Below are 25,650 nucleotides of genomic sequence, written 5' to 3' on the forward strand. Positions count from 1 at the left end.
TTTCTGCATTCTAAGTACATTATAGAGCGTCAATATTATTATGCCTTATTATAGTACTATTTATATTTTAATTGAGCTTTACTGACTAATTCAATTAGATTAAATAATATCATTAACTTAGATATATTGACCCATATTGGTAGTAATATATGGAATAATACTTTATAATCCTATTAAAAGCATTAAAACATTAATAATTCATATAATTAAAAAATAATCATTTATATAAAATTGATTTGAAAAATTAAGCTATATTATATTCATGTTTTGAATTTATGAGCTAAAGATCTGTGAAGCAATATATAATGTTTGTCAAGGACATATTAATGAAAGTTATTTTATAAGTGTTAAAATCCGGTTCTGTTTTACTGTAACTGTGTGTCAATGGCTTTTAATGCAGACATGAGTACTTCAGATATTTTATGAATTTTATTGATCAAAGTGCATGACAATTATAAGGTATTTCTCACTAGCAAAATCATTTTAAACAGTAAAAAGTATTAGTAAAGTACAAATTATAAAAAAGATATATATATAAATCAATTAATACAAGTTTAAGTCATGCTAACTGGATGCAGAAATGTTCTGCTCCATCAATGCAACATTTCTACTGAACAGAAACGCAAAAAATGTGATATCGGAGTAGCTACTGCATCCAAACTGAGAGGGATCAAACTATTAAACAGTAGCTTTAGTGTTCTCCTAACATTATAAGCCGTGTACAGACCACAGCAAGAGCTCATTATGAGCAGCAGTGAAGAGCTGAGATCCAGACCAGCTGAAGCTGCACACGTGAACCGAGTCACTGTGAGACGCGAAATCCTGGAAACGGCCGCTGGAGGAATGAACCAGCTTCAGGACATGCTCTGAAACACAAGGCATCTCCGTTAGACGACTGCATAACTCAAACGCTTTGCTTTTATGTTGCAAGTAAAACGGCACGGGCACACTAACGGTTTGATCCAACAGCGAGCAGCCTTCCTGTTGAACACAGACTGAGACACAGAGCCCAGTCGGCCAGAGAGATCGTCCTCAAAACCTGTCAAACAAAACATACTCAATTATCTCACAATCTCTCAGGATGACTTCAGATGATATATAGGCCGAGAATGAGTAAATGTGTTGTTTTACGTCAGGCCATCAGTGTGTGCGTACCTGTTTTTTGTAAAGACAGTAAAAGATGATCTCTTTTTCCACAGCGTAGCCGGTGTAAACCACCACTCCTCTCTCACTGGGGCTGAACGCTGCCAGACTGGGTGGTAATGCAAGTACATCCTGATTAAAAAGACAAAATTGCACCAAACGTCACTTCTTAGGACTTTACAACTACAATAGTAATCTTCAGAGCAGCTCAATTGGACAAAGTGTAACTCTACATGATATATGAACAGGTTCAGGGCATATTTATTGGCTTAATACTCATGAATATTCAGTGTGTCAATCACCTCTGGTGGGCTGGGTGCTGGAAATGTCAGCCAATCAAGCAGCTCACATTTATCCTTCGTCCAATCAGCAGCCCAGATGCTGACACGCCTGTCTGAGCTCACGGCCAACCAGAGCTCATTCCCCTCCAGACCAAACTCCTTATACTAGAAGACATTTATATCAGCACACACACATTAAATCAATCAGCAGTTTTAAAACAATTAATTGTGATTTTTCTGATAAAAACTGCAACTGCAATTTAAAATGTGATTTTTTAAAAAGCATTTTGTAATTGTGTATTATTATAACTACAATGATGATGATGATTATTATTATTATTAAAATAATAATAGCATCAATAATAATACCAAAAATACATTATTATTATTATTATTATTATTATTATTATTATATAAAAACAGGCTGTCAAACAATTAATCGCATCTAAAATAAAAGTTTGTGTTTACATAATATATATGTGTGTGTGTGTGTACTATGTATAATTATTATGTATATTTTTATACACATATACATGTATATATTTAAGAAGAAATTGCATGTATATATCGTATACATAATTTATACTACATAAATATTTTATATATATATAACACATTTTTCTTAAATATATACATGCATGTGTAAATTTTTATATTATATACATAATAATTACACACAGTACACACACACACACATATATATATATATATATATATATATATATATATATATATATATATATATATATATATATATATATATATATAATATATAAACTTTTATTTTGGATGCGATTCATCATAAATTTCATTATTATATTTTTTAAATTTTAAATCCTAAATTCATAATTATTATTTTTATCTTAAACACTGAATTTTATTTTATAGTGAAATATTTCAACAATAAAATGTCTTGTTTTGTTTAATATTTTATTTAGTAACAATAAATATTGTTATTGTTGTTATATTAATTATTACAATAACTTATTAGAAAATAATATAAAATATTAAACAACAAGAAATTGTACTATTGTAATATTTCACTGTAAAATAACATTTTAAAAATAAATAAAGTAATTAAAAATATTATGATTATGATTATTTTGTTTTTCAGTACAAAGTGTATAAAACTAATATACTATACTATAGTATACTATATGGCTCTTATACTTATACTATATTTCATAATCGTGCTAAGCCACAATACGATTTCAGTTTAATTTTGATTGCAGCTCTACTCAGCAGTTCATTCAACGACTCTGTAAGTATGTGGACACTCAAATAACACTAAAGTTGTAAATTATTGTTAAATATATGTATTTTGCATTTCAAATGCTGCAGGACCTTTTCTCTTTAGTAACATTCATGTTTCTTCTTTATGTTTGAGGTCTTAATGTCTTTTTATAAAATGTATGCAATTTTTTTGTGTGTGTGACTTAAGTGTCCGAAAACTTTTTGGGCATGGCCCACAATTCCACATCATACACAATGATGAGTCATTTGCCTTGCAAAACAGAAAAACAAGGACACACACACACACACACACACACACACACACACAAACCTGCTTGCTGGTGCACTGCACTGTAGTTATGGGCGCCCCCTTGTGGTCACTGATGGTGCGTACAGTGACTCCAGTGACGGGACTACTGACGGTAATAAGGCCATCACGGCCACCAGACAACAGCACATGACCTACACACACACATGCATATAGTGAAAATAACACACACGAACGATCACAGGACACAGGTCTTACACACACTCTCTCTCACCGTAGTGTGAGTACTGTAATGCACACACAGACACAGGCTGAGGTTGTAGTTTCAGCTCCATTTCAGCCGACTCCAGACTGAAAATCCTCACAGTACCATCGCTGTAACCGCCTGCAACGCACGTGCGGCCGCTCGGCTCATACACCCCCCTCGGAGGAGTCCAACACACACACTCACAGCTCTGCAATACAGAGAAATCAACACATACACAAAAAATGTGCTTTTTCACTATTTGTAATGTTTTTGAAAGAAGTCTCTGTTCACCAAGGCTGCATATATTTGATCAATAATACAGTAAGAGCAGTAATATTGTGATATATTACTACAATTTAAAATGTCATTTATTCCTGTGATCAAAGCTGAATTTTCAGCATCATTACTCCAGTCTTCAGTGTCTCATGATCCTTCAGAAATCATTCTGATATGAGGATTTGCTGCTCAAGAAACATTTATAATTATTATTAATGTTGTTAAAATTGTTCTGGGAAATGGATAAATGTTTTCTTTTAGGATTCTTTGATGAATAGAAAGTTCAAAAGAACAGCATTTCCTTGAAACAGAAGTCTTTTGTAACATTATAAATGTCTTTACTGTCTCTTTAGATCAATTTAATGCATCCTTGCTGAATAAAAGTTTTACTTTTTTGTACTGACCCCAAACTTTCAAACAGGGCTGTACATTGAAGTACACGGTTATATGACTTATTGCATTAAAAAAGCTGGATGGAAACACCAAAATATGAATAACATTTGCATTAAAAACTAGCTTGAAATGGATACATTATTCAGTAGAAAGTCATGCACAGAAAGTAGGTTGGAAAGACTTTCATATCTAGGCTGCCATTAAAAAAAGTAATGTGACAGAATAATGTACTCAGATGATTGGCTACTATGAAGACCTGTTGTCATCCCAGACACAAGGCATTCGTCAGAGTGTTTTGTAAATGAATTGTAAACGGCATCAGTGTGTTTATTCTCACCTGATTCAGCACCTGAAACTGCACCAGCAGCTCGTGGCTCTGCAGTGCCCAAACTCTCACACTGCCGTCCTGCCCACACGTGACGAAATGCTTCTCATCTGGACTACAAACCACACCGTTCACCTGGGGAAGTTTGAGGAAAAGCAGCTTCTTTTAGAATCATTTCAGATTTTTAACTTTCTGCATCTGGAAGGTTTTGCCATGGAGGAACTTCACAGCTTAAAAAAGGGTCTAATCAGATCGGCAGGGATAACATGTACCTTGCTCTTGTGCCCGCTGATCAGACGTATACTGGTGCTGTCGGCCCAGTTGATATACCACAGGGTTCCAGCTGTCGTACCCACAATCCCCATGTCCATGGCCTCATCAAACGCTGCACTGACCACTGTCCCATCCAACAGCAGTTCCTGTTCTAGCTGCACCTGAGCTCTTCCGGGTTCAAAACAAGTCATGCTCTTTTTAATTGTTTTTACAATGTGAAACTGCATTTTTTTCTATGGTAATTAGGACTAAATATGTAACAAAATAAAGTAACTTTGAATCTGAAGACTTTTCACAATTGTGACTTAAATTCACAACTAATTTCTCATGATTATGACTATATTTCACAATGTAAAAACTTTTTTCATTACTTTTGCATAATTGCAACTTTTTTTATTGAGACATTAAATCTCACAATTGTGACTTTGTTTCACACAATGTGACTTTACATCTCAGGTTAAACTTCACCTCTCAATTACATTTTAATCTTTTAATATTGAGGTGTTAATGGGCTTCCATATGTAACATGTCCATATGTATATTACCATTTTTTATCTCCAACACTGAAATGCTTTGCCAAAGAGGCCAATAAAGACTGTTTTGTCTTCGCAAACTGTCAAAATTTCGTGTTGACAAGCCTTTCATGACCCTTTTTTATAAATCATACATTGAGTCTGTTTTAACATTCTCATTAATTTGCTGGTATGGTAGTCTCACTGTCAAGGCCAAAACTGCCCTTTCCAATATAGTGAAGGTCAGTAGTAAAATTATAGGTGTCCAGCAGAGTAGCCTTTCTGTCCTGTATGATAGACAGGTAGTTAGGAAGGCCAACGCAGTAATCTCTGATAGCTCCCACCCCCTTCATTCTGAGTTCCAGATATTGCCTTCCGGGTCTCGGTACGGTTTACCTCCAGTGAAGATTAACAGAGATATAAGCATTCATTCGTCCCGAGAGCCATCTTGTTTATGAATTCAGCCCGGAGGAGTAGACAGACTATAACTATTAAATAGTGATGGGGTTATTATTATTATATGTATAGTATTGCTTGTTTTTGATTATGTTGTTGCTGAAATGGGGTTGGTTATGGAATTGTTGCTATATTATGAAATTGTCAGATTTTACTTTAACAAGGGCCAGCTACATTAATTATTTCTTTTGTGTTTTTGTCTTGTATTTGTGCATCTGTGAACTGTTCTGTGTTATAAAGTATAAAGTCTAAAGTAATTTAATGATTTGGGGGCAGAAAGATTTATTTTAAAGAAATGAATAGTTTTATGCACTGAATTCATCAAATGTGACAGTAAAGACATTTATAATGTTACACAAGATTTCAATTTCAAATAAATGCTGTTCTTTCTATTCATCAAAGAATCCTGAAAAAAGAAGCAGCACAATTGTTTTTTTATCATTTATAATAATAATAATAAATGTTTCTTGAGCAGTATATCATCATCTTATAATGATTTCTGAACGATCATGTGACACTGAAGACTGGAATAATAAATGCTGAAAATTCAGCTTTTAATCACAGGAATAAATTATATTTTAAGATATATTAAAATGGTTATTTTAAATTGTAATAATGAGTCATAATATTGCTATTTTATACCAACTAAATGCAGCTTTGATGAACCTTTTTTTTTTTTTTTTTTACATTTGGACACAACATACAGGACACAAATCTCACCGACCCAAACCAAACATAAGTGTGTATATATAGAGAGAACTTAAAGCATTGTTAAAGGAGATAAAGTGAGTGTTTGCATGTTTACCCATCATCCTGTCCTGCGCTGCTCATGTTATTTGGGTTAGTGAGATTCTGAACTGTAGCTACAGACCACAGTCTCAATTTTTTGGTGTTGCTCCCTGTGACCAGCTTATTCCCACAGCAAACTACCACACCTACAAAAAATGCACACAAAAACACTTATTAATGATCACTTCCTGGTTATACTGTTTCCCAATGACCCACAATGATCACAAGTGTCATCAACACATTTCTCACACACACCTATCTCTCCTCCATCTGCTTCCCAGGTCACAAAGCAGCGCTGTGTGTTACAATCCCACACACACACATGGCCGGTGTTTGTGCCCGTGTACAGGATACGCCGGGTGTTATAGCACAGTGATGTCACCTCTGCCTGCCCGACTGTATCCGGTAAGCCCACTTTCTGCGCCTGCAGGCGAACCATATTTAATCAACTTTCTTCTTTACAACGTTGTATGCATGTGTTTGCATACTGTGTCAGTACGTACCTTAAGTTCAGTGTTGTTATCGCGTGTTTGTATTTGAGTAAAAACAACAGCACCGCTGCCGATGAGAGTCAGCTCATTAGCAGTAAACGGGCAGAAACAAGCGTCATGCAGAGGGACGGATATCTGAACCGTACAGAGCAGCTCAAATGATCGAGTGCTCCACAGCGCCACCACCGGCTCAGAAAAATCACCTAAAAGCATATTATACCGCATCATTACAAATGATTCATTATAAAGACAAGATTTATAAAAGTGATCTATGTCTGTATTGAAGAAAGTCTATTGATTTTCAAGGGATAACATATGGTTTATAGATTTCTTTGTTTTATTTGAAACATTTCTTTCTAAAAGAGCCTAATTAATTCACAATTTATCTTAAATGATATACATGAATACCGTAACTACAGTAGCCAGGATTTATTTTGTCGCAGTAAATAATATGCTGTCAACTCTTAGTAAGTGCACCAAAATGGGCAAAATATTAGTTTGTTACAGTGTAATGGAGTTAACTGGGCCCAACAGTGCAAGCACTTTACTTGCAATTGAGAATAAAAATGTGTGCAAACTGTAAAAAAATATTTAGGAGCATGTGTGTGAATAAGTAGATTCGAAAGATTGCAAAAGTCATCTGTTCATTTTTTCCCCAAAAGAAAAATTATTTAATATCTTAAATGGCATAAAAGTCTTAATTATAATATTAAAATGTCTAAAATTTGAGGTTAGAAAACAGGAGTTATAATTTTAACTTAAAAAATCTTTTAAAAAGCTATGATTTTATTTTTAAAAAGGCAAGCGCTGCATTGTTGCACATTCTACACTCAATGAGCATTTTGCAATCAATGAATAGTGCATATCTATGCCAAATGATTGCTTAAGATTTCATGTTGATCATTTTGTACATTGTTTACTTTATAGTGTTTATATATTGTAATATATTTTAGAAGGTGCATATAAGAGTGCATATTTTATGCAATAACATTTTCTGGTAATTTTCTGCTATTTCAGTTACACAATAAACTGTATCTGGGATTTAATTAAATATTTTAAACATACATAATTCCATAATTATGAAATAAATAGTTTGAAGCAACCAAGTATACTTTTTGTATTCAAATAAATTAAATCATTTTGTTTGTTAATGTCTCCCTGTATCCCTTTATTAGGGAAAAAAAAATTATATGATACATTTTTACTGCATCCCTAGTTCTTTATGCACTTCTACATTTTTAAAATTAGCAGTGCATGTGCTAAGTGGGAAAACATGATCCCATAATGCAAAACATTAAAGGGTTACTTCAGCGATTAGCATATGGCTTTCTATCAGTAGAAACCCTGGAGTATATTCAAACGATTGTGCTTTCCCCCCTCATATCCCCCTGAGACAAGAGATTTATGCATTTTATTTCTGGAAAAATTCCTCCTATGATGCAAATTGATGATATTTGCATCATAGGAGGAATGTTTGGCCAAAGGCTAAAGACTACAGCCAGCAGAGGGAGCCATTTCCGCATGTTTTCAACTCGCGCATGGGCATGGAGATCACACTCACAGCACTCAGCTCAGCTGCAGGCATTAATTTAAACGGATGCTAAGCAATGTAAGTGTTTTAACTTTATTATTAATTAATTTCTATGAAAGTTAAGCTTCCAAAGGCATGAACTGAAAACACACCAGACTGAACACGCGTTGCGCATGTGGTCGCGATTACCTCAGCTCTCATCACGAGAGCTCATTCAGCTCATTTATGAAGTTAAATGTAATCTGACTCCTAATCTGAGTTAGTGCTGTAAAACATACGCTGCGACTCGATCGTTATATTGAACAGACACGTTCAGTATTTAATAGAAGTGTCTGTTCTCTAACTCAGTCACTGTAATCCCGTAGCGTTGGCTTTGGGAATGGCCTCACAGGGCAGCGAAGCATTCTGGGAATTGTAGTCTTTCATCCCCATAAGACAAAAATACTATTTCTGTCTTTTCTCAGTCTAGAAGGCACCAAATTCAAAATAATTTCACATTTCTACTACATTAATAACCCAGTTTAAATACAGATTCATATTCCCAGCGCTGAAGTACCCGTTTAAACACTGACCCACTGAGAGGAGGTACATGTCATCCCTGGAAAACGTAAGGCTCTGCACCACCCCCTTGTGATAGGAGAGGCGGTTTCTACAGGAACCATCTAAAACGTTCCATATGCAGATGAGGCTGCTGTGTGAAGCTCCGCCCCCTGATGCAGATGCAACCGTCTGCCGAGAAAATTAGACAGAGGTTTCATTCTGAGGCTCCTTACAATCATTAGTAAAGCATTACCAACTGGTGGAAAAGTGTGTGATTTATATATCTGTAGTATGTGTGTGGTACCTGTGCATCATGGGTGACAGCAAGCGTTGAGATCTCCTCTGCGTGACCGAACCACTGTCTCTGTGAGCCTGTGTGAAGATCCTCAATGACAATAACACACCCACAGGAGTACACAAATAAACCTGCAAACACACACAAGATGTAGCTAAATAACAATTGCGTACATACACACTGAGAAAGGACACGTAAGCACCACCACAAAACGTGCACATTCATTTTATTGTGATGGACATCATAAAAGAGTTTATACTTGGATAGTATTGACCTGTGTCTGGATTCCAGGCCATATTATTACGCCCATTGCCATTATAGCCAATCACAGCCTTCAGACTCAGCCCCGCCTGTCCTGAGGGCGGAGATACTACAGTCTAAAAAGAGAATGATTGTTGTGGAGAAAAAGTGGTAAAAAAAGACTGTTCTGGTTTAAATGTTAATAATTGACTTTTGAGATGAATCCATGAATGAATAATTGAAGTACCTGATCCAGCACAGATGTCTTAAAACGTGGAGTGAAGTGTTTATAACAGTCTGGACGGATTGCCGTGTGACCGTCTCGTATTTTCTCCGTCCTTGATTGATTGGCTGGGAGTGTGGGTGTCTCCTCGTTCTGCACCCATTCGGTCACTCTCAGGAAGGAGGTGTGTTTAGGGGGAGGAGAGTGTGTGTGGCCTGCTGTGGGACTGAGCTGCAGTTCAGCTGTAGAATCACACAGGAAACCTAAAAAAAAGAAAAGTGTCTGAGATGTAATACTGACACGCGGATGAGAAGTAATGAATGAGAAGTAATACTCTTGAACACACCTTCACTGTCCTTCCTCTCACTGAAAAGAAAATTTATAACAGGCGGCGAAGAAGGCTGAAATAATGCCTCTCGAGGACTCTCATTGGACAGCTCAGCTGCATTTAGCTCCACCCAACTGTGAGCTGAACAACAGAAGCTTATTAAGGATCATCATACAGTGTGTATTGGTGTATAAGAAAACAACAATTTTCATGCTTATGATTAGATTTATTCCTTTATGGTTGTTTCGATTAAAAAGTCAATTTTATCTTTTAACATCATATACTCATATTCATATGTTCTATTCAGGCCAGACATTTAGTTCATCTCTACTATAGCTGCGTTTCCACCGCAGGAACTTTACCCTGGAACCAGGAACTTTGGGTGGTACTCGGTGTGTTTAGACCGCAGGAACCAGGATCTAAATGAAGTTCCGGGTAAATATTTCCCCCTCCAAACGGCCCAGCTCGCGACGTAGTACTTTTTCAAAGTTCAGGAACTTTCGAGGGCGGGACTTGGGCGCTGAACATGCTGATTGGTTTAGCATTTTATTTCAACCGCCATTTTTAAAAGTCTTTTGCGAGGTTCGGTCTACGTTCAGTAAATATCAGTCTTGCTCTCTGTCTGATTGCGCGCGTTCGTCTCAGCCATCTCAAGCTTTCTGAATATGCTGCTGAATCTGCATATTAGTGCTCTTTTCTGTCGTTGTTAATTTCCTCTTTAGTAAACCTATACATAACCAGCAAAAGCAGCACAGCTTGAATCTCTTCCATACTCGTTATTAATTTTTTTACAGTCTATATTTTTCACCATGTAAACGACCTGACCGATTACTTTTAAGTGTGCGTCCTTACATGACGTGACAGCGCGCGCCGCGCTCATGTTGTCAAGAGAAGAAAGCTCATTTTTCTGAGGGTTATGAAGATAATGTTGGAGTAATGACACAGCGTATATTGCCCCAGGCAGTTTTTACTTTAACTGCGCCTGACAGAAGAATTTTTTTTCTTCTGAGATGATTATTACACTTTACAACAAATAAATAGCTTATTATATAATACTGCATTAGTCCTGGTGGCCGTTAAGAGTTGCTATGGCTACAGTTAACACACTCCAGCTGCTGGAGAAAACAGCGTTGACATTTTTGATGCGGCAGACAAACTGCATCTGACAAAATGATTGCGAATGAAAGTCATCACATGTAAACACCAGATCGGTTTAGATAACGCGTCTCATGTAAACAGTCCACTAAATCTTTCAATCGGTACACACAAAAATGATTACTGTCACTGACTTGGAGGAGCAGTCGCGCGCAATCCTACATCACCAGACTAATTTGCCTAATCTTCACGGCACTTTATCGCGGTGGAAACGCAGACAGTTGCAGGTCTGGGGGGGAGAAAAGTTCCTGTAAAAAAGTTCCTGCTACAAATTGTTCCTGGTAATTTTGGTGGAGACGGGGCTTATGAAAATGTACATGTTTATATTTTGTAGCTACTTCTGTGGTATCAGTCTAAAATTAAGTTTCGCATAAGTTACATATCTTACTCAGAATTAAGGTACAGCTATATTTAGATGAGGTTTAGACATGCTGAAAATAAATACTTGGCTCTTTTTGCTGCTGAGGTGGTAAAACCACACTGTCACGTCTAAATCTCATATATAACTTCCTCTTGTTCTTGCATCCTGCTCATAGGGCCCTTCTTCTGGCAATATTATTTTACTCAGAGATATTTGGTTATAGATTTGTTTATTGTTACTTTCTATTAAATGCTGATTATTACTTACAAATGTATCTAATATATAGATGAAGATGTCTTAAGATATAGATATATCATAACATTTTTTAGTAAAATTGCAAAGAACGGTACTAGAAGAATGTAAAGTTCTTCAGGATCAGTAACAGGATGAAATTAACAGAGAAAAAAATTAAAAAGTGCTTAATTGTTGGTTGTATAAACAGACTTTATTTTCTTTGTGCAAATTATCATATTTATTTTATTTTAATTTGTGAAAATAATCTTTAAATTATTTTTGTAAGATTGACCTAAAAATTCATAATCTTCAAATAACAAGAAACAAAGTCATTATTTAGCTTATCGTACCTGATTTATGGGGAGAGACCTCTACAGCTACAGACCTGGTAGGAAGAGAGAAAGATTTCAAAAATTTAGAAAAAAATCCTAGCTATTTCTTACAAATAGCTTAAAAGCAGATTAAAACATTTTACAGTATTATGGAAAACACAGGTCTAACCTGCAGTGTGAAATCTCTTGTGGGGGTGCCAGGAAGTTCCAGAAGAAGAGGGCGTCGCCCACCGTGACCACGCCCATCTGATCAGGCGTGAACCTCACCTGTCTGATGGGCTCAGAGTGACCAATGAACACCTGAAGGAGAAACAAACACATTGATCTCATTCAAAGTCTATACTCGCTGCATCATCAAACCCAGCGTTCAAACAAACATACCTGTGAATTGACATCCAGGTGCATGTCATAGTCCCAGACCTTCAGAGAGTTCTGAGCGGCCGTCAGCAAATAGCGGCCATCTTCGCTGACAGCCAGAGACACACACGGATGCTTATGCACCTCAGACACCTGTAATTACATTAATAATGATTATGTGATATGCGATGTCACTAATATGTGATGCTTAATGTTCTCCGAAAGTATTCGCCCTTCAGTGTTTCACCTGTCTTAGCAGTTGTCCTGTGTGTGTGTCAATCCAGAGGATCTTATTGGCTGAGGTGGTGACGAGCAGGTGTGACAGTGACGTAGGGGAGAAACACACATTCAGGGCAGAGTCTAGTGTTGTGCTCTCAACATCCAGAATGCTCACATCAACCCGAAGTAACTGTGACACAGAAACATGTGATTTAATATGTACAGTACATTATGGTTTGTAATTGTTAACTCAAAATCTCTTTAAAAATAGCTTTTGTTGACGGAAATAAAACAAAATATTAATATTAGATGAAAAACATCAGAAAAAATGGCATTTGCAACTAACTGAAAACAAATCAAATTACAAAAACTGAAATACAAATAAATAAAGGGAATAAATAAATAAAAATTACAAAAGGACATAAAAATATTAAGCAAATAAACAAAAAATAATTAAAATGATGACTAAACAATAAATTGAAGAAAAAAAAAATATTACTTGGTTATGTCCCAGATTCAACAGAGTTTAACAAAATGAATGATGGAAACGTTTTTGAAACTTTATTAATTATTTTTCTCAGAAACAGTGAGAGGGAGAAGAGGGATCAGAAATTATGATCCAAATGCACTGCATCACAGCTCAAACATTTTGGTTTGGATGTACCTCATTAAGCGACTGTGCCTCCATAATCGTGACGATGTATTCGGTAGGTCCGACCAGCGCTAGACAGCGGCTGTCAGAGCTCACGGCCAAAGTATCCGGGCCACAATTCAGACCCCGCGCAACCACATTACCTTAGAAAACATATTAATAATTCAGAATGCTGCTTCCACACAGTCCACAAATAAATATAGGAAGCTGAGGTTATCTGATATGTTGTGAGGTTTATCTGTCACCATACATCATATTTACTCACCCAGAACACGGACCACATGATGGTCATTTTGAGAAGAGTTATAAAGTACCAAGTATCCAAGAGAGCCAGCACTAAACAGACATTGACCATCGGGAGAATATATCACACACTCAACGGATCCAATGTGCTGCCTGCAAACACACACACATTAAATCAATACACTTTAAAGAGGGATATGAATGACATGCATATGTATTTACAGTATGTAGTTAAAATAATAATATTACTACAATATACACTACAGTTTAAAGGTTTGGGGTCAGTAAGATTTTTAAATGTTTCTGAAAGGAGTCTCTAATTTAAACCAGGGCTGAATTTATTTATTTACAGTAATATTGTGAGATATTACAATTCAAAAGACTAGAGTTCTTGTAAGGACAAATGCATGTTTGAGAGTGTGTATGTACCTGTGCTGGGCGATTAAGCTCGACGTTTGAATATCAAACACTCTGACGGTTCCAGAGCTCGATCCACAGGTGAAGAGAGGCATGCTGGGATGGAACGCAACTGAACAGGGACTTTCATCATCATCAGAGACAAAATCATAGAGCTGCAAGACAAATTAGAGGCCCAGTATATTAAAGGGGTACTTCAGCGCTGGGAAGATGAATCTGTATTTAAACTGGGTCATTCATGTAGTAGAAATGTGAAATTATTTTTGAATTTGGTGCTTTCTAGACTGAGAAAAGACAGAAATAGTATTTTTGTCTCATGGGGATGAAAGACAACAATTCCCAGAATGCTTCACTACCCTGCGAGGCCATTCCCAAAGCCACTGCTACTGAATCACTGTGACTGGATCACTTTCCCACCACCGCGTTTATTTCCATTAAATCAGTTCAGTTAGAGACACTACAATTAAAAACTGAACGTGTCTGTTCAATATAATGTGAGTGAGCCGCTGAGGGAGTGTCTCACAGCACTAACGCTGCAGGAGTCAGATTACATTCATTGTGATGAATGAGCTGAATAAGCGCTCGTGATGAGAGCTGAGGTGAACATGTCTGCGCTCGCGGCAGTCGTTCACAGCACGTGTTCAGTCTGGCGCGTTTTTAGATGCCTTTAGAAGTTTAACTTTCATAGGAATTAATTTGAGAAATTGAAACACTCACTTTGCTCCTCCGCACCATTTGCATGAATGCCCACGGCTGCCCGAGCTGAGTGCTGTGAGTGAGATCACACTCCCCATGGCCGGGTTGAAAACATGCGGAAATAGCTGTAATCTCTAGCCTCTGGCCAAAAATTTCTTAGATGACGCAAATTGACAATATTTGCCTCATCGAAATAATTTTTCCAGAAATAAAATGCATAAATCTCTTGTTTCAAGAAGCACGATCATTTGAATATACTCCAGGGTTTCTACTGATACAAAGCCATATACTAATCGCTGAAGTAACCCTTTAACTTCATTGTAATATCAGCGCATGTCTGGTGTCTACGCACGACCAACAGTATGCAAAAGCATATATGCGACTATGCTTTAATGATAAACATTCCCATAAATGACCTGTTGCATGGTGTCCATGTCCCACACCCGTACGGTGCTGTCTCTGGACACGGTGGTAACACGCCGTCTAACTCCGTCCACACTGAAGCCCAATACATTCCCTGTGTGAGACCTCATTAATGTACGATAGCCACGGCTACCAACATCCAGGTACCCAAGATTCCCTGCAGTCGTGGCCGCTAGAACTCTCGAGCCGTCCGAGGACACACACACCAAACTGACGGGACCCTCGTGCTCTACAAACACACCAAAATCTCAGTAATTCATAGTTAGTCATAAGCAAGATAATTGGTTGAGAGAGTGATTGACAGAGGAGAACTTACCCGCCTCTAAAAAAACTGATGAGAAGTCAAGAGGCCACAGACGCATAAATCCATCCTCTGAACCAGTCACACAGAACTCAGCACACACACTGATGCTGTTCACCGCAATACCAGCACCTGAAAACATAGATATTTTACTATTATTTCAATTTGAACAAATATTTAAAGAAAAAAAGTATCTGCTGCAAATCATGCAGCAGTCCTCCAGTGGCCTTCTAATTGGGTGTTTCGTAGCTGCTATTTTAATCAATAACAATTAACAATAATAATAAATTCCACCATACATCAGATTGCAAATTAAATTATTAAATTATTTAATTTAATTTTAACTCAAATCAAATCAAATCGTGAGGTGTCTAAAGAGACCTGTCCGACAGAACAAAATAAAATTTAGTTTTTAAGGCCTTTTTTACACATACTGACGAGAACATTGAGGAGGCGAGAAACAAACAGGTAGAGAGGTAATCAGGAGTTATATGAGCCAAATTTTCACCTGTGCTAAAGGTCTGTTTTTCTCTTTGGTGGGTGTGGCTTTCCTGAGCTGGGAGGAGCCTCCTAATGTTTTTTATCGCCACAGCAACATAGTCGATCTCCAGGATGTGACCACTCCTACTACTGACAAACCTGCTCCAATCAAAAAAACACTTTAGGATGAGATCAAGATCAAATGACATAATGTCAGCTTTATTTAAAGAGTTTATTTTTCTGTGCACTCACAGTGTGCGTTCATCCACCGGACGGTCCTGAGTGTGTCCCTGCTCAAACCCAAGGTCAGTAAACTCCTGATTGTGATACTGTCCAAGATTCACAGGACAAGAACGTAGAGAACCACCACGTACACGCCATAGTCGCACGTTACCTAAACCACACGACACCATACTGCACAAACAAACACAATATATACACTTATAATCTGCCAATATGATTAAAAACTGAGGTGAAATTGAGGATAATAACATTAGCTAGTAATGATATTGTTCATATTGTACATGCATTTGCATCAAAACAAAATCCCACTACACATTAAAGCTCAAACATGTTTAGATTGGCTGTAATTGCAACACAAGTGTGTATGCGCATTGCGCACCGTGTATCATCAAAGAACGCTATCTTGATCATCTGGATGTCCACGTCGGTGTGTGCTTTAGCTAAGACTGGAACCACACTTCCTTCTGCCGCACGCCGGGTGTTCCAAAGGATCACCGTCTAAGCAAACAAATCAAGTAATTAATACAAACTTACACAATATACACTCACAACAAAATTAGTTTTTCCACATGCAAAACACTCACAGTTTTGTTGTGACTGTCTTTCCCTACGCCACACAGCACTCCTCCACTCTGAGAGAAACTAAAAAAACAACATCCCCTGATGGACCCTGACAAATCCAGCTGGCATTGTATTGTGTTGTATATTTGTGTTGGGTGTACCTAAGCAGATTCAGAGCATGTGTGTGTGTAGGAATAATGGTTTGGCACACTCCTCCGCCATAGCTCCAGAGACGAATCAGACTGTTTGTGCCCGTCTGAGCTGATGCCAACACAGTAGAACTGGCATTTAACGCCAGAGCTGAGACCTGACAGACAACAGGCACACGTCAACAGGAAAATCAAGGCCAGCACACCTAACTCTATGATAAAATGATCACTGTTATTGTAAAACAAATTCTAAATACGGTTTGCACGAACAATGTTATACAATAAACACGACAAACAACAACTGTGACCATCAGTTAGACTCTATACTAATGTGACGTTGCTACATTGCTTAGCCTAATAATGTTTTAAAATAATATTATTTTTAATAATTATTAATATTACTATATAATATCATGTATAATCAAATATAATAGTATGTATTAATAATAATAATAATAATAAATACATATTTTAAATAATTTAGTAGTATGACTTTACTTCACATCATGCATGACACCACTGGTAAAATCACTAAAAATATTTAAGTGTGTGTGAGTGAGAAAGACCTTATCTGTGTGTCCGATGAAGAATCTCTGTTTTCCGGAGGAAACAGTCATACTGATGATTATGGCATGACAGGGATACACAACTTCTTCCCCATCGGAGCTCCATACAGCCTGAGAAAGGAACAATATGAGTGAAAGCACACTAAGTATACCATATGATCTATGTGAGATTGAAGCAGTGCATCATGAAATCAATTTAATAATACGATGACTCATAATTATGTTCAAAAATATGAAGACACAAATGTAACACAATGGAAAATATACACTGTCCATTGATTTCACATTCACAGACTCAAGAACTGTATTTTGGATTTGTCTGTGAAGACTCTCAGTTATCTAGGTCATTGCAAAATGTTCTAGTAGATTTATTCAGGTCAGATAGGTGTTTTTTTTAAATGTTTCTTCAGAGAAACACATTCAGTTGGCCAGAATAAATTTACTAGAACACTGGGTTATTATTAAAGTAATTATAATCAATTAATAAATTCTCTAATTAATGAATTGAATTTTACTGCAAGATAATGCATTTTTACACCCCTAATGTGTGTGTGTGTGTGTGTGTGTGTGTGTGTGTGTGTGTGTGTGTGTGTGTGTGTGTGTGTGTGTCACTCACACATCTCATTGTAGCTCCTCCGAAGCCAATAATTCTGTTCAGCTTCAGAATGGGGTCAGGATACAACTTCTGAAATATATACAGAAACCCTCCAATTCACCATAGCACACAAAACGGCTGTAGATACAGGCTTTATCATGTAAACCTTCTGTGTAAAGCGATATGCGGACAGGATTAGTTAAACATGGCGAAGTGGGCTAAAGCAGTTATTACCAGAGCTGATTTTCAGTCATTTTAGTCCTGTCCAAATCTCCATCACGGACAATGTCAGTAAAGACCTTTTACCTTCTGTAAAAAGGTCTGGAAAATTACCTCAGGTAATACTAATCCCATGCGAATACACCCGCTGTAAATATGTACATAAATAATCCGTCCTTTCCTGTTTAAAAGTTTTTCAAGTTTAGAGGCGCTTGAAAAAGCATTCAGTTGCGTTCTAGGCGGTGGGAAAAGTCTGTGGCAAACCTTATAACCTGTGTTTTCTGCTTACCATTCAAATCAAATAAAAAAAGGTCAAAAGCAGGGAACTTCTTTTAGGTTTAGGTAAGTGCCTATTACCAACAGAATATAATCAGAATTTAATTAATAAATAGTTTGACCGGACCTGTTGTATATAGATCATGGGCTCTATTTTAACGATCTGAAACGCAAGTGTCAAAGCGCGGAGCGCAAGTAACTTTGTGGGCGGGTCTCGGCACTGTTGCTATTTTCCATGCGGGATAAATGGCTCTTGCACCCGACGCAAATCTAAAATGGGTTGGTCTGAAGTAGCTTCATTATTCATAGGTATGGTTTGGGCGTAACGTAAATAAACCAATCAGAGCGGCATCCAACATTCCCTTTAAAAGCAGCTGCGCAAGTTCCATTATGGATCGCTATTATTATGGCGTATTTACCAGGCGCACGCCAGGAGCGGTTCACAGCCGACGTGACTGATGTTCTTGTAAGAGCAGCCCTTACGAAACAAAAATATATTGCAGTATATTGGAAAATGTCATGCAATACATTAGGAAATATATTAACATATATGGGAATTAATATTTATATCTTTCAACATATTGCAATATATTGAAAGCGGCAATCATTTGTATATTTTGCAATATATTACATGAATATATAATATATTTTATAATACCATCAATATATTATTCCATATATTTACAATATATTAAAATATATTTCAACTAATATATTGGTAAATATATTTTCCTTTCGTAAGGGAGTGAAATATATATATACATATGTCTTGCCACTATTGGGCAAACAGGTCTGATCCTTAATTACTACAATAAGCCTGAATAATTTGTAAGCTAGATTTATGCCTATTTTTTCACATCTTCGTGACACACCACAATGTAAATATTTTTTTTTAGTGTAACAATTTATGATTTGCTGTAAATAACTGTTGCATCTGTGTAGATTTCATGAGCAAAGTGTATGCGCGTTGTGCCCGCTATACATTATGGTCAAGCATGCGCCCTTAAAATAGCATAATGAACAACGAGCAACGCGCCACTGACTTTAGACCAGGTTTTTTCTGGTCAGTGGTGCAACTGTTTAATGGAACAGCAAAATAGCACCAGGGATTGTTTGCGCCGGAACACGCCTCCTTTTTTGCGCTGAACCGCCCAGGGAGCGCAAGTTCATTCACTAGTTTAGCGACGTGCTTCTGTGGAGGGAAAAGCGCGCTTTGCGCGGGTGCAAAATAGGAATGACACATGCGTCGGTGTACAAAGTCAATTGCGCTGGGTGCAAGATAGGGCCCCATATGTGTTTGCGCACATGATAACAAGAATCCACTTAATACGCACATGACGACAGGGAGGTGACGGTGATGTGGAAATCAAGTTACCCTTCCCACTTTTATTAGTTTTACTGAGATTTCTTATCCTGTGCGAACTGCCCATAAATATTACAAACGTCCTGTGGTAAAATTACATTATTTCATCTACCCTTGTAAAATTAAACCTGTCCGAATAGGGCTTAAGTGTAAATCTGTGTTGTCCAGGGGACGAATAAGTGTGTTTATGCATGGTTAACCTGTGGCTGCTTCGCTGATTGGTCAGAAGAGAGAGAGACGGGTCGAGGTAATGCTGCATTAATGACCTAAAAAGAAACATTCAGATTGGTTCATTAACATAAATTATGCTTTTAAAAAGCAAATGTCACAATTAATTTATTTGCAATAAGATGCATAAAGGAAAGTGGAAACAGGGACATTATTTATGAATAATGTTTAATTTAATGTTGACTCAAATTAAGACCCAGTTGTTTTTCAGCTAGTCATTGCTTGATCTTCTTGGATCTACAGTACTTACTGTGATTTCCTCCTCACTGTCTGTCATGTGGGTGTAGACGTCATCCTCGCAACGGGCATATACGTGTACTCCAGCATCATCAGAACACACTACTGTGACCTCTTCACCTGCCTGCGAACTTTGATCTGGTGACCCCGGGCTCTCTGAGCCTCCACAGGGTGTATAAATCAGCTCGGGCAGACGCGCTTTCTGGACCATTAAACGCTGCTTAGTGCTCTACACAGAGAGGAAGAAGAGAAAAGGAGAAAGAAGCCATTAGGGCCTGTATATATCAACATTAGTAGTGCTGGAATGAAGGTCAACTGAAGTGCACACACAAACACTCGTTTAGATTTGGGGGTGGTGATCTGCTGGATGAGGGAGACTCGGTCTTGTACAGGTTTACTGAGGCTTACGATGCGACTCTCTTCTCTTTGAGGGCTCTTTTCAGTAGAGACTTCTGCAGAGTGACCAAATAGTTTAATCAGATAAAATGTACAATGTTGTGTGCGATTGTGTGTTACATGCATAAGACTCACGTTTAGCTGCACTGTTGGATCCTTTCTGTATGGAATCAAATGGTAACTTTGTTCCATCAGAGGGAAATCTGTCAATCACACACACAATATGTTATATTTTTGCAATATACATTCTGAAACGATTACATAACATTAACGTGTGAATCACTGACTAATGTTTACATGCACATCAATACTGGCAATATTTCGATCAGTATTCTGATTGCCCAATTAATTTTCAAGATAATATCCTGATTCCACAAAATCCAAATCTCACGCATGGACTACATTTTCATCAGATATGTGTTGCATGTAGACACCATATTCTGAAAATACACTAATATATGCACATGTTCAGCTGGCAAGGAACTTAGGTGATGTTGTTGGGAAAAACTGTTTGAAAAATGCTTATGCTTATTAAATTAAAATTAAATTAAAATATTAAAGTCATATATTTCTCAGGAAACAAGAGAGGGAAAGGACACATGCATGGGTAGATCGGTAGACTTACATCAACCAGGTATGCATGACAGTGATTTGATTTGATTTAATGGTTTATTTAAAAGGGGACAGTGCAATTTCATAAAACACATGAACAAACATGGTTAAAAAAGCCAGAATTAGCCAAAAGGCTATTTTTGATCTTTAGTCCTCTGGCCAAGATGTAAAAAAAAAGCATTAAAATACGAACAAAAATATACATTTACAAGTCTACGGCAAATTGACTACAATATAAATGACACTGTAAAATAACTTAAGGTACATTGTACCTGTTACAATAATCAGACACACAAACATTTTTTTTTTAAAAATAGCAAACTAGGCTATAGCGTATCTAATATATAGTGCAGCTCAATAGGCTCGACTTTTAATGTTGGCAGACATAATTAATGAGCCAAATTTTCAAGTGTTGATAAGATTAACTAAAACTAAAAGTTTTAAAAATCGTTTTCAGTCATTTAAATTGTTTAAAAAATATATATAATTAAATGACTAAAAATTATTCAAAGCTATATAGAAATATTAAAATTAAACAATTAAAATGACTAAAATTAAAATAATAATTATTAAAAGCTATACAGAAATATTTTAAAAATAGAAAAGCTAATAAAATTATAAAAGCACATAACAAAATTAGACAAAATAATATTAAAGGCTAGTTCAAAATGTAATAAATATTATAATAACAGAAACTATTAAATATTTAAATAACATGGTTACAGGAACAATCAGATGCTTGTACGCATATAAACATTATATTAAGAATAATGGCTGCAACCTGAATATAGTCCTTAAACTGAATTTGATGTCCGTAAACACCGTCATTGTTGATTACGAAAGTGAAACTGATGAGGTCAAGCAAATATGGACCATCTATTAACTCCAACAGTGCTATTAAAGGAACAGTTCCCCCAAAAATTACATTCGTTTGAACTATTTCTGTAAGTAAGCCGAAGGCGTCCCTTTAAATAAAAAAATAAAAAAACTGTGCATTCCCAAAGTAATGGCACTCACCTAATGTAATCATATAAGTGGTGCCAACTCTGTCCTTTGGGTACAGGGAAACACATTTCTCTGGGCATCGGGGCAGTGCAATCTGGCAACATCACACCAGACTGCCTAAACTCAGAGAATGACAGACCTACAAAAAAAAGTTTTATTATTGTGTAATAATAATAAAGTTAGTTTACACAACACCAGAGCTTAAATACGCTTTACAAGATTGACATTACATGTTATCCAATTCACAATCTGCAATGGTAAAAGGAGCAAAGTCAAAATGTACCAGGGTCAAACAGCAGGTCACTGGTGATAATGTTTTTAACGGACATATTGGCACCGAGCTTGACGCTCTTAAGGTGACTGTGTGTTCTGTTCAGATAAACCGAGAGCACGTAACTTAGGTCCATCGTCAAACACGTCCAACGTGTGCTCGCCGGCGCTGGGCCTACCAAACCTGAAATGCACAAATTATCAATCAGTAATCACACAAAAAACACTTGCTGCAAGTAGAAAACATCATAAGTGTGAGATGATAATAAAACAATGAATGTCTACCTTGTTTAGCAGTACTGGCCGTATTCTCATACACTGAACCGTGTGTAGCTCCACACAGAAAAGGGAACTGCAGCCATGTCGCCGTAGACTTGAACTCTTTGAACATGTTAGAGAACGACACACGGATCACCTGACCCTCCTGAATGATGAACAAAGCAACAAAAAGTGATAAACAGGACAGTTTGTGGTCTGTGTGGGTCGTAATGCCCCTGTACATTGATGGGGACACTATACTTTCAATGAGCACCGTCCTTCAGATTAGACGTTAAACTGAGGTCCTGACTCTGTGCGGCATTAAAATTCATTAAAAATCCCATGATGTCCTTCGGAAAAAGAGTAGGGGTAGGGGTGTAACCCTGGAATCCTGGCCAAATTCGCTCATTAGCCTCTGTCCATCATGGCCTCCTAATCATCCCCCTACTGATTGGCTTCATCACTCGTCTCCTCTCCACCAATCACCTGGTGTGTGTGTGTGTGTATGTGTGTGTGTGTGGCCGTTCTGGCGCAATATGGCTGCCGTCACATCATCCAGGTGGAGCTGCACTTTGTAGGTGGTGGAGGAGATCCCCCCCTTCCATGCTTTGAGGAGCCAGAAAAGCGCTATATAAATATAATTAATTAACAAATATATTCTATTGACTTGTGTGCTAACATTATCCCAGATGCTTCCGAGAATGCTTAAATCCAGAGAAATAAGACTGTGTGTCGCATATCAATGACATCATACTCGCGTTACCCTCAATTTCCAGTTTTATTTTGTAGAAACTATGGAATTTATTAGACAAGGAAACAACTGTTTACATACATTTATAGACAGAAAAATAATTGTTATACAGCTCAACTAAACTTATTGTTTAAATCTGGTACCATGTTTTTCCATGCCTAATAATCTCTTACTGCAGTGTGAACAAGTGTCTCATAGTAGCATCATTTTCAACACATTTAAATGTATCTAATATGGTAAAACTGAATTACCCCACATACACATACGACTGGAAGAAGCGGAAGCGCTCGTCTGTAGCATAATAAAAGCTCTGTTGCTGTCAAACTGTGTGTCGCGCTCGTCTCTCATTAACAATTGCCCCAGTGCTATCTTTCAGATCCCACGTCACTCTGTCCAGCTCTGCTTCTTCAGTAACGTTAATACTCTTATCCTGAGTTTTGTTACGATTATTTTTCACCGGCTATGAGGTTAAGACCACATCTCCCATGAATCCGCGCTCAATCTTGCCATTGTCAAGATGGCTAGGCTTTTGTTTTGAATAGGTGACAAACCTACGGCAAAAACATCATATTTTGCCTCTAAATAGTTATGCATATAAAACTACACTTTTCACCTCAGCAGTGATGTCCAGGTGCACGATGAAGTGTTTGTTTGGGCTGGGTTTGAACAGCAGGTAGAGGAACCGGCCAGTGAGACCCAGAGACTGGCTGCTGGTTTTGGGAAGCAGGATGTAGTTACTGGCTGGAACGGAGCCACGGATCCGGAACACAGAACATTTCAGCTTCTTGTCCTATAAATACATACAAATAATATATGCTGATGCTGCTAATGAGAATCCTGTGCAGCGACAACATTATACGTTTTATGAGAACGGAATAAACCTCCTACCATGTATGTGGTGACGTCTCCCTCTTTGCTGACTTTCTTCCATTCTTCTATCTTCATGTGTTTGAAGATGTTTACGTACGGCTGCTGCCACAGAGCTGATGGAGAGACACACATACAATCATCGCGGCTGGATGTTTTTTTTTAGCTACACTCCACGAAAAATTATATATATATATATATATATATATATATATATATATATATATATATATATATATATATATATATATGAAAAAAACATGAAAATATTATATATATATATATATATATATATATATATATATATATATAATATTTTTTAAATACATTTTATTAAAATAAATGTAAATAACAAATTTTTATAAATAATAAACCATAGCAGTACAGTAATGCAGTGAGTAGAAAAATATTTTTGTCTATTATGTTCCTAAAAATATTTTACACATTTATAATATTATTATTTTGTACAATATAAACTGGATATTTATTTACACAGGAAAATAAAGCTGGCTTTTACATTTCAGGAAGAGGGTGGTTATGGTATCTAAAAGATTGAAACCCCCTGGTATATTTGGTATATAATGCACACAGTACATTTCAATATTGCATTGGAAACGGTGCTCTGTTGTACTGTTTATTGTGCTGCATATCTTTCGACTTTTAAAGAATTAAAGAACTCAGCCCAGGTCCATTACAGGTGCTTATTACTCAGTGAAGTGACTTATTAAGTAAAGTATTCTTACCTTTGGAAGACATTGTTTACTTCTCAGATCTGATTCACCTGTTGACAGCTAACGTAACGAACTGTAGCTCACAAACTACCAAATAAATCAATTCACTTCCGTCTCCTACATACGGTGGCCCATCCCAGCACCGTAGTTCATCTTCGTGGAGATATTAATTTTTGATTTTGTACATGTTATGAGTGTTTTGCAGGTCTGCGAGCGTGTTGTGTTGTTGATGAACCGCTACTCGCGCCGCAGAGACCGCCACGACGCGTTCGAACGGCATGACGCAGGCATACGTCATCATGCCTAAAACTGTGAATCGCCGAGATAAAGATATTTTTATTTTATCTATAAAGATATTTTAATAGTTTAGGTAACATTTCATATAGATATGTAGAAATCTAATTGCGAAGTTTGAATATTTTTATATATTATATAATTTTTTTAAATATATTATATTCTTTTTTCTTAAAAAATCCTTCAAAATTATTCCATCGGATCATTTTTGAGATCATTATTAATATGATATGCCAGACGCAAATGGTTCTACTTTAATTTCGCAAAACTGAAACATCCTCAGAAAACGCGTTTCCCATTTGTAATTTGTCCTTA

The 25,650-nt window shown here is 36.9% G+C and overlaps 1 protein-coding gene across 1 annotated transcript; it reads right to left on the reverse strand.

Annotated features, from left to right (window-relative positions):
* Nucleotides 1-447: 447 nt before the first annotated feature.
* On the reverse strand, nt 448-25,303 carry wdr90 (WD repeat domain 90). The gene is made up of 42 exons (XM_067435306.1): nt 25,054-25,303; nt 24,332-24,426; nt 24,057-24,233; nt 22,720-22,858; nt 22,448-22,618; nt 22,177-22,303; nt 20,683-20,750; nt 20,482-20,603; nt 20,165-20,380; nt 19,887-19,952; nt 17,850-17,918; nt 17,234-17,344; nt 16,680-16,825; nt 16,542-16,599; nt 16,337-16,455; nt 15,967-16,128; nt 15,743-15,873; nt 15,250-15,366; nt 14,927-15,162; nt 13,827-13,969; nt 13,420-13,550; nt 13,167-13,297; nt 12,531-12,692; nt 12,308-12,436; nt 12,096-12,226; nt 11,945-11,979; nt 9,863-9,985; nt 9,541-9,779; nt 9,328-9,430; nt 9,063-9,184; nt 8,791-8,947; nt 6,700-6,890; nt 6,452-6,620; nt 6,213-6,342; nt 4,439-4,607; nt 4,179-4,301; nt 3,200-3,380; nt 2,989-3,119; nt 1,446-1,589; nt 1,156-1,275; nt 955-1,039; nt 448-866 (listed from the first exon to the last, which is right to left on the reverse strand). The coding sequence occupies exons 1-42, from the start codon at nt 25,064-25,066 to the stop codon at nt 709-711; spliced, it is 5,550 nt and encodes a 1,849-aa protein (XP_067291407.1). The 5' UTR covers nt 25,067-25,303; the 3' UTR covers nt 448-708.
* Nucleotides 25,304-25,650: the final 347 nt, after the last annotated feature.

This window comes from Pseudorasbora parva, chromosome 24 (assembly GCF_024679245.1).
Source record: "Pseudorasbora parva isolate DD20220531a chromosome 24, ASM2467924v1, whole genome shotgun sequence".
Classification (NCBI taxonomy): domain Eukaryota; kingdom Metazoa; phylum Chordata; class Actinopteri; order Cypriniformes; family Gobionidae; genus Pseudorasbora; species Pseudorasbora parva.

What these genes read in the sequence shown, in the direction of transcription:
- wdr90 (XM_067435306.1), bottom strand. An exon ending in GGCCTGGAATCCAGACACAG is followed by an intron (nt 9,185 to 9,327) that starts GTCAATACTATC and finishes GTGTGTTTGCAG; the next exon opens with GTTTATTTGTGTACTCCTGT. An exon ending in CAGCACCCAGCCCACCAGAG is followed by an intron (nt 1,276 to 1,445) that starts GTGATTGACACA and finishes CTTTTTAATCAG; the next exon opens with GATGTACTTGCATTACCACC.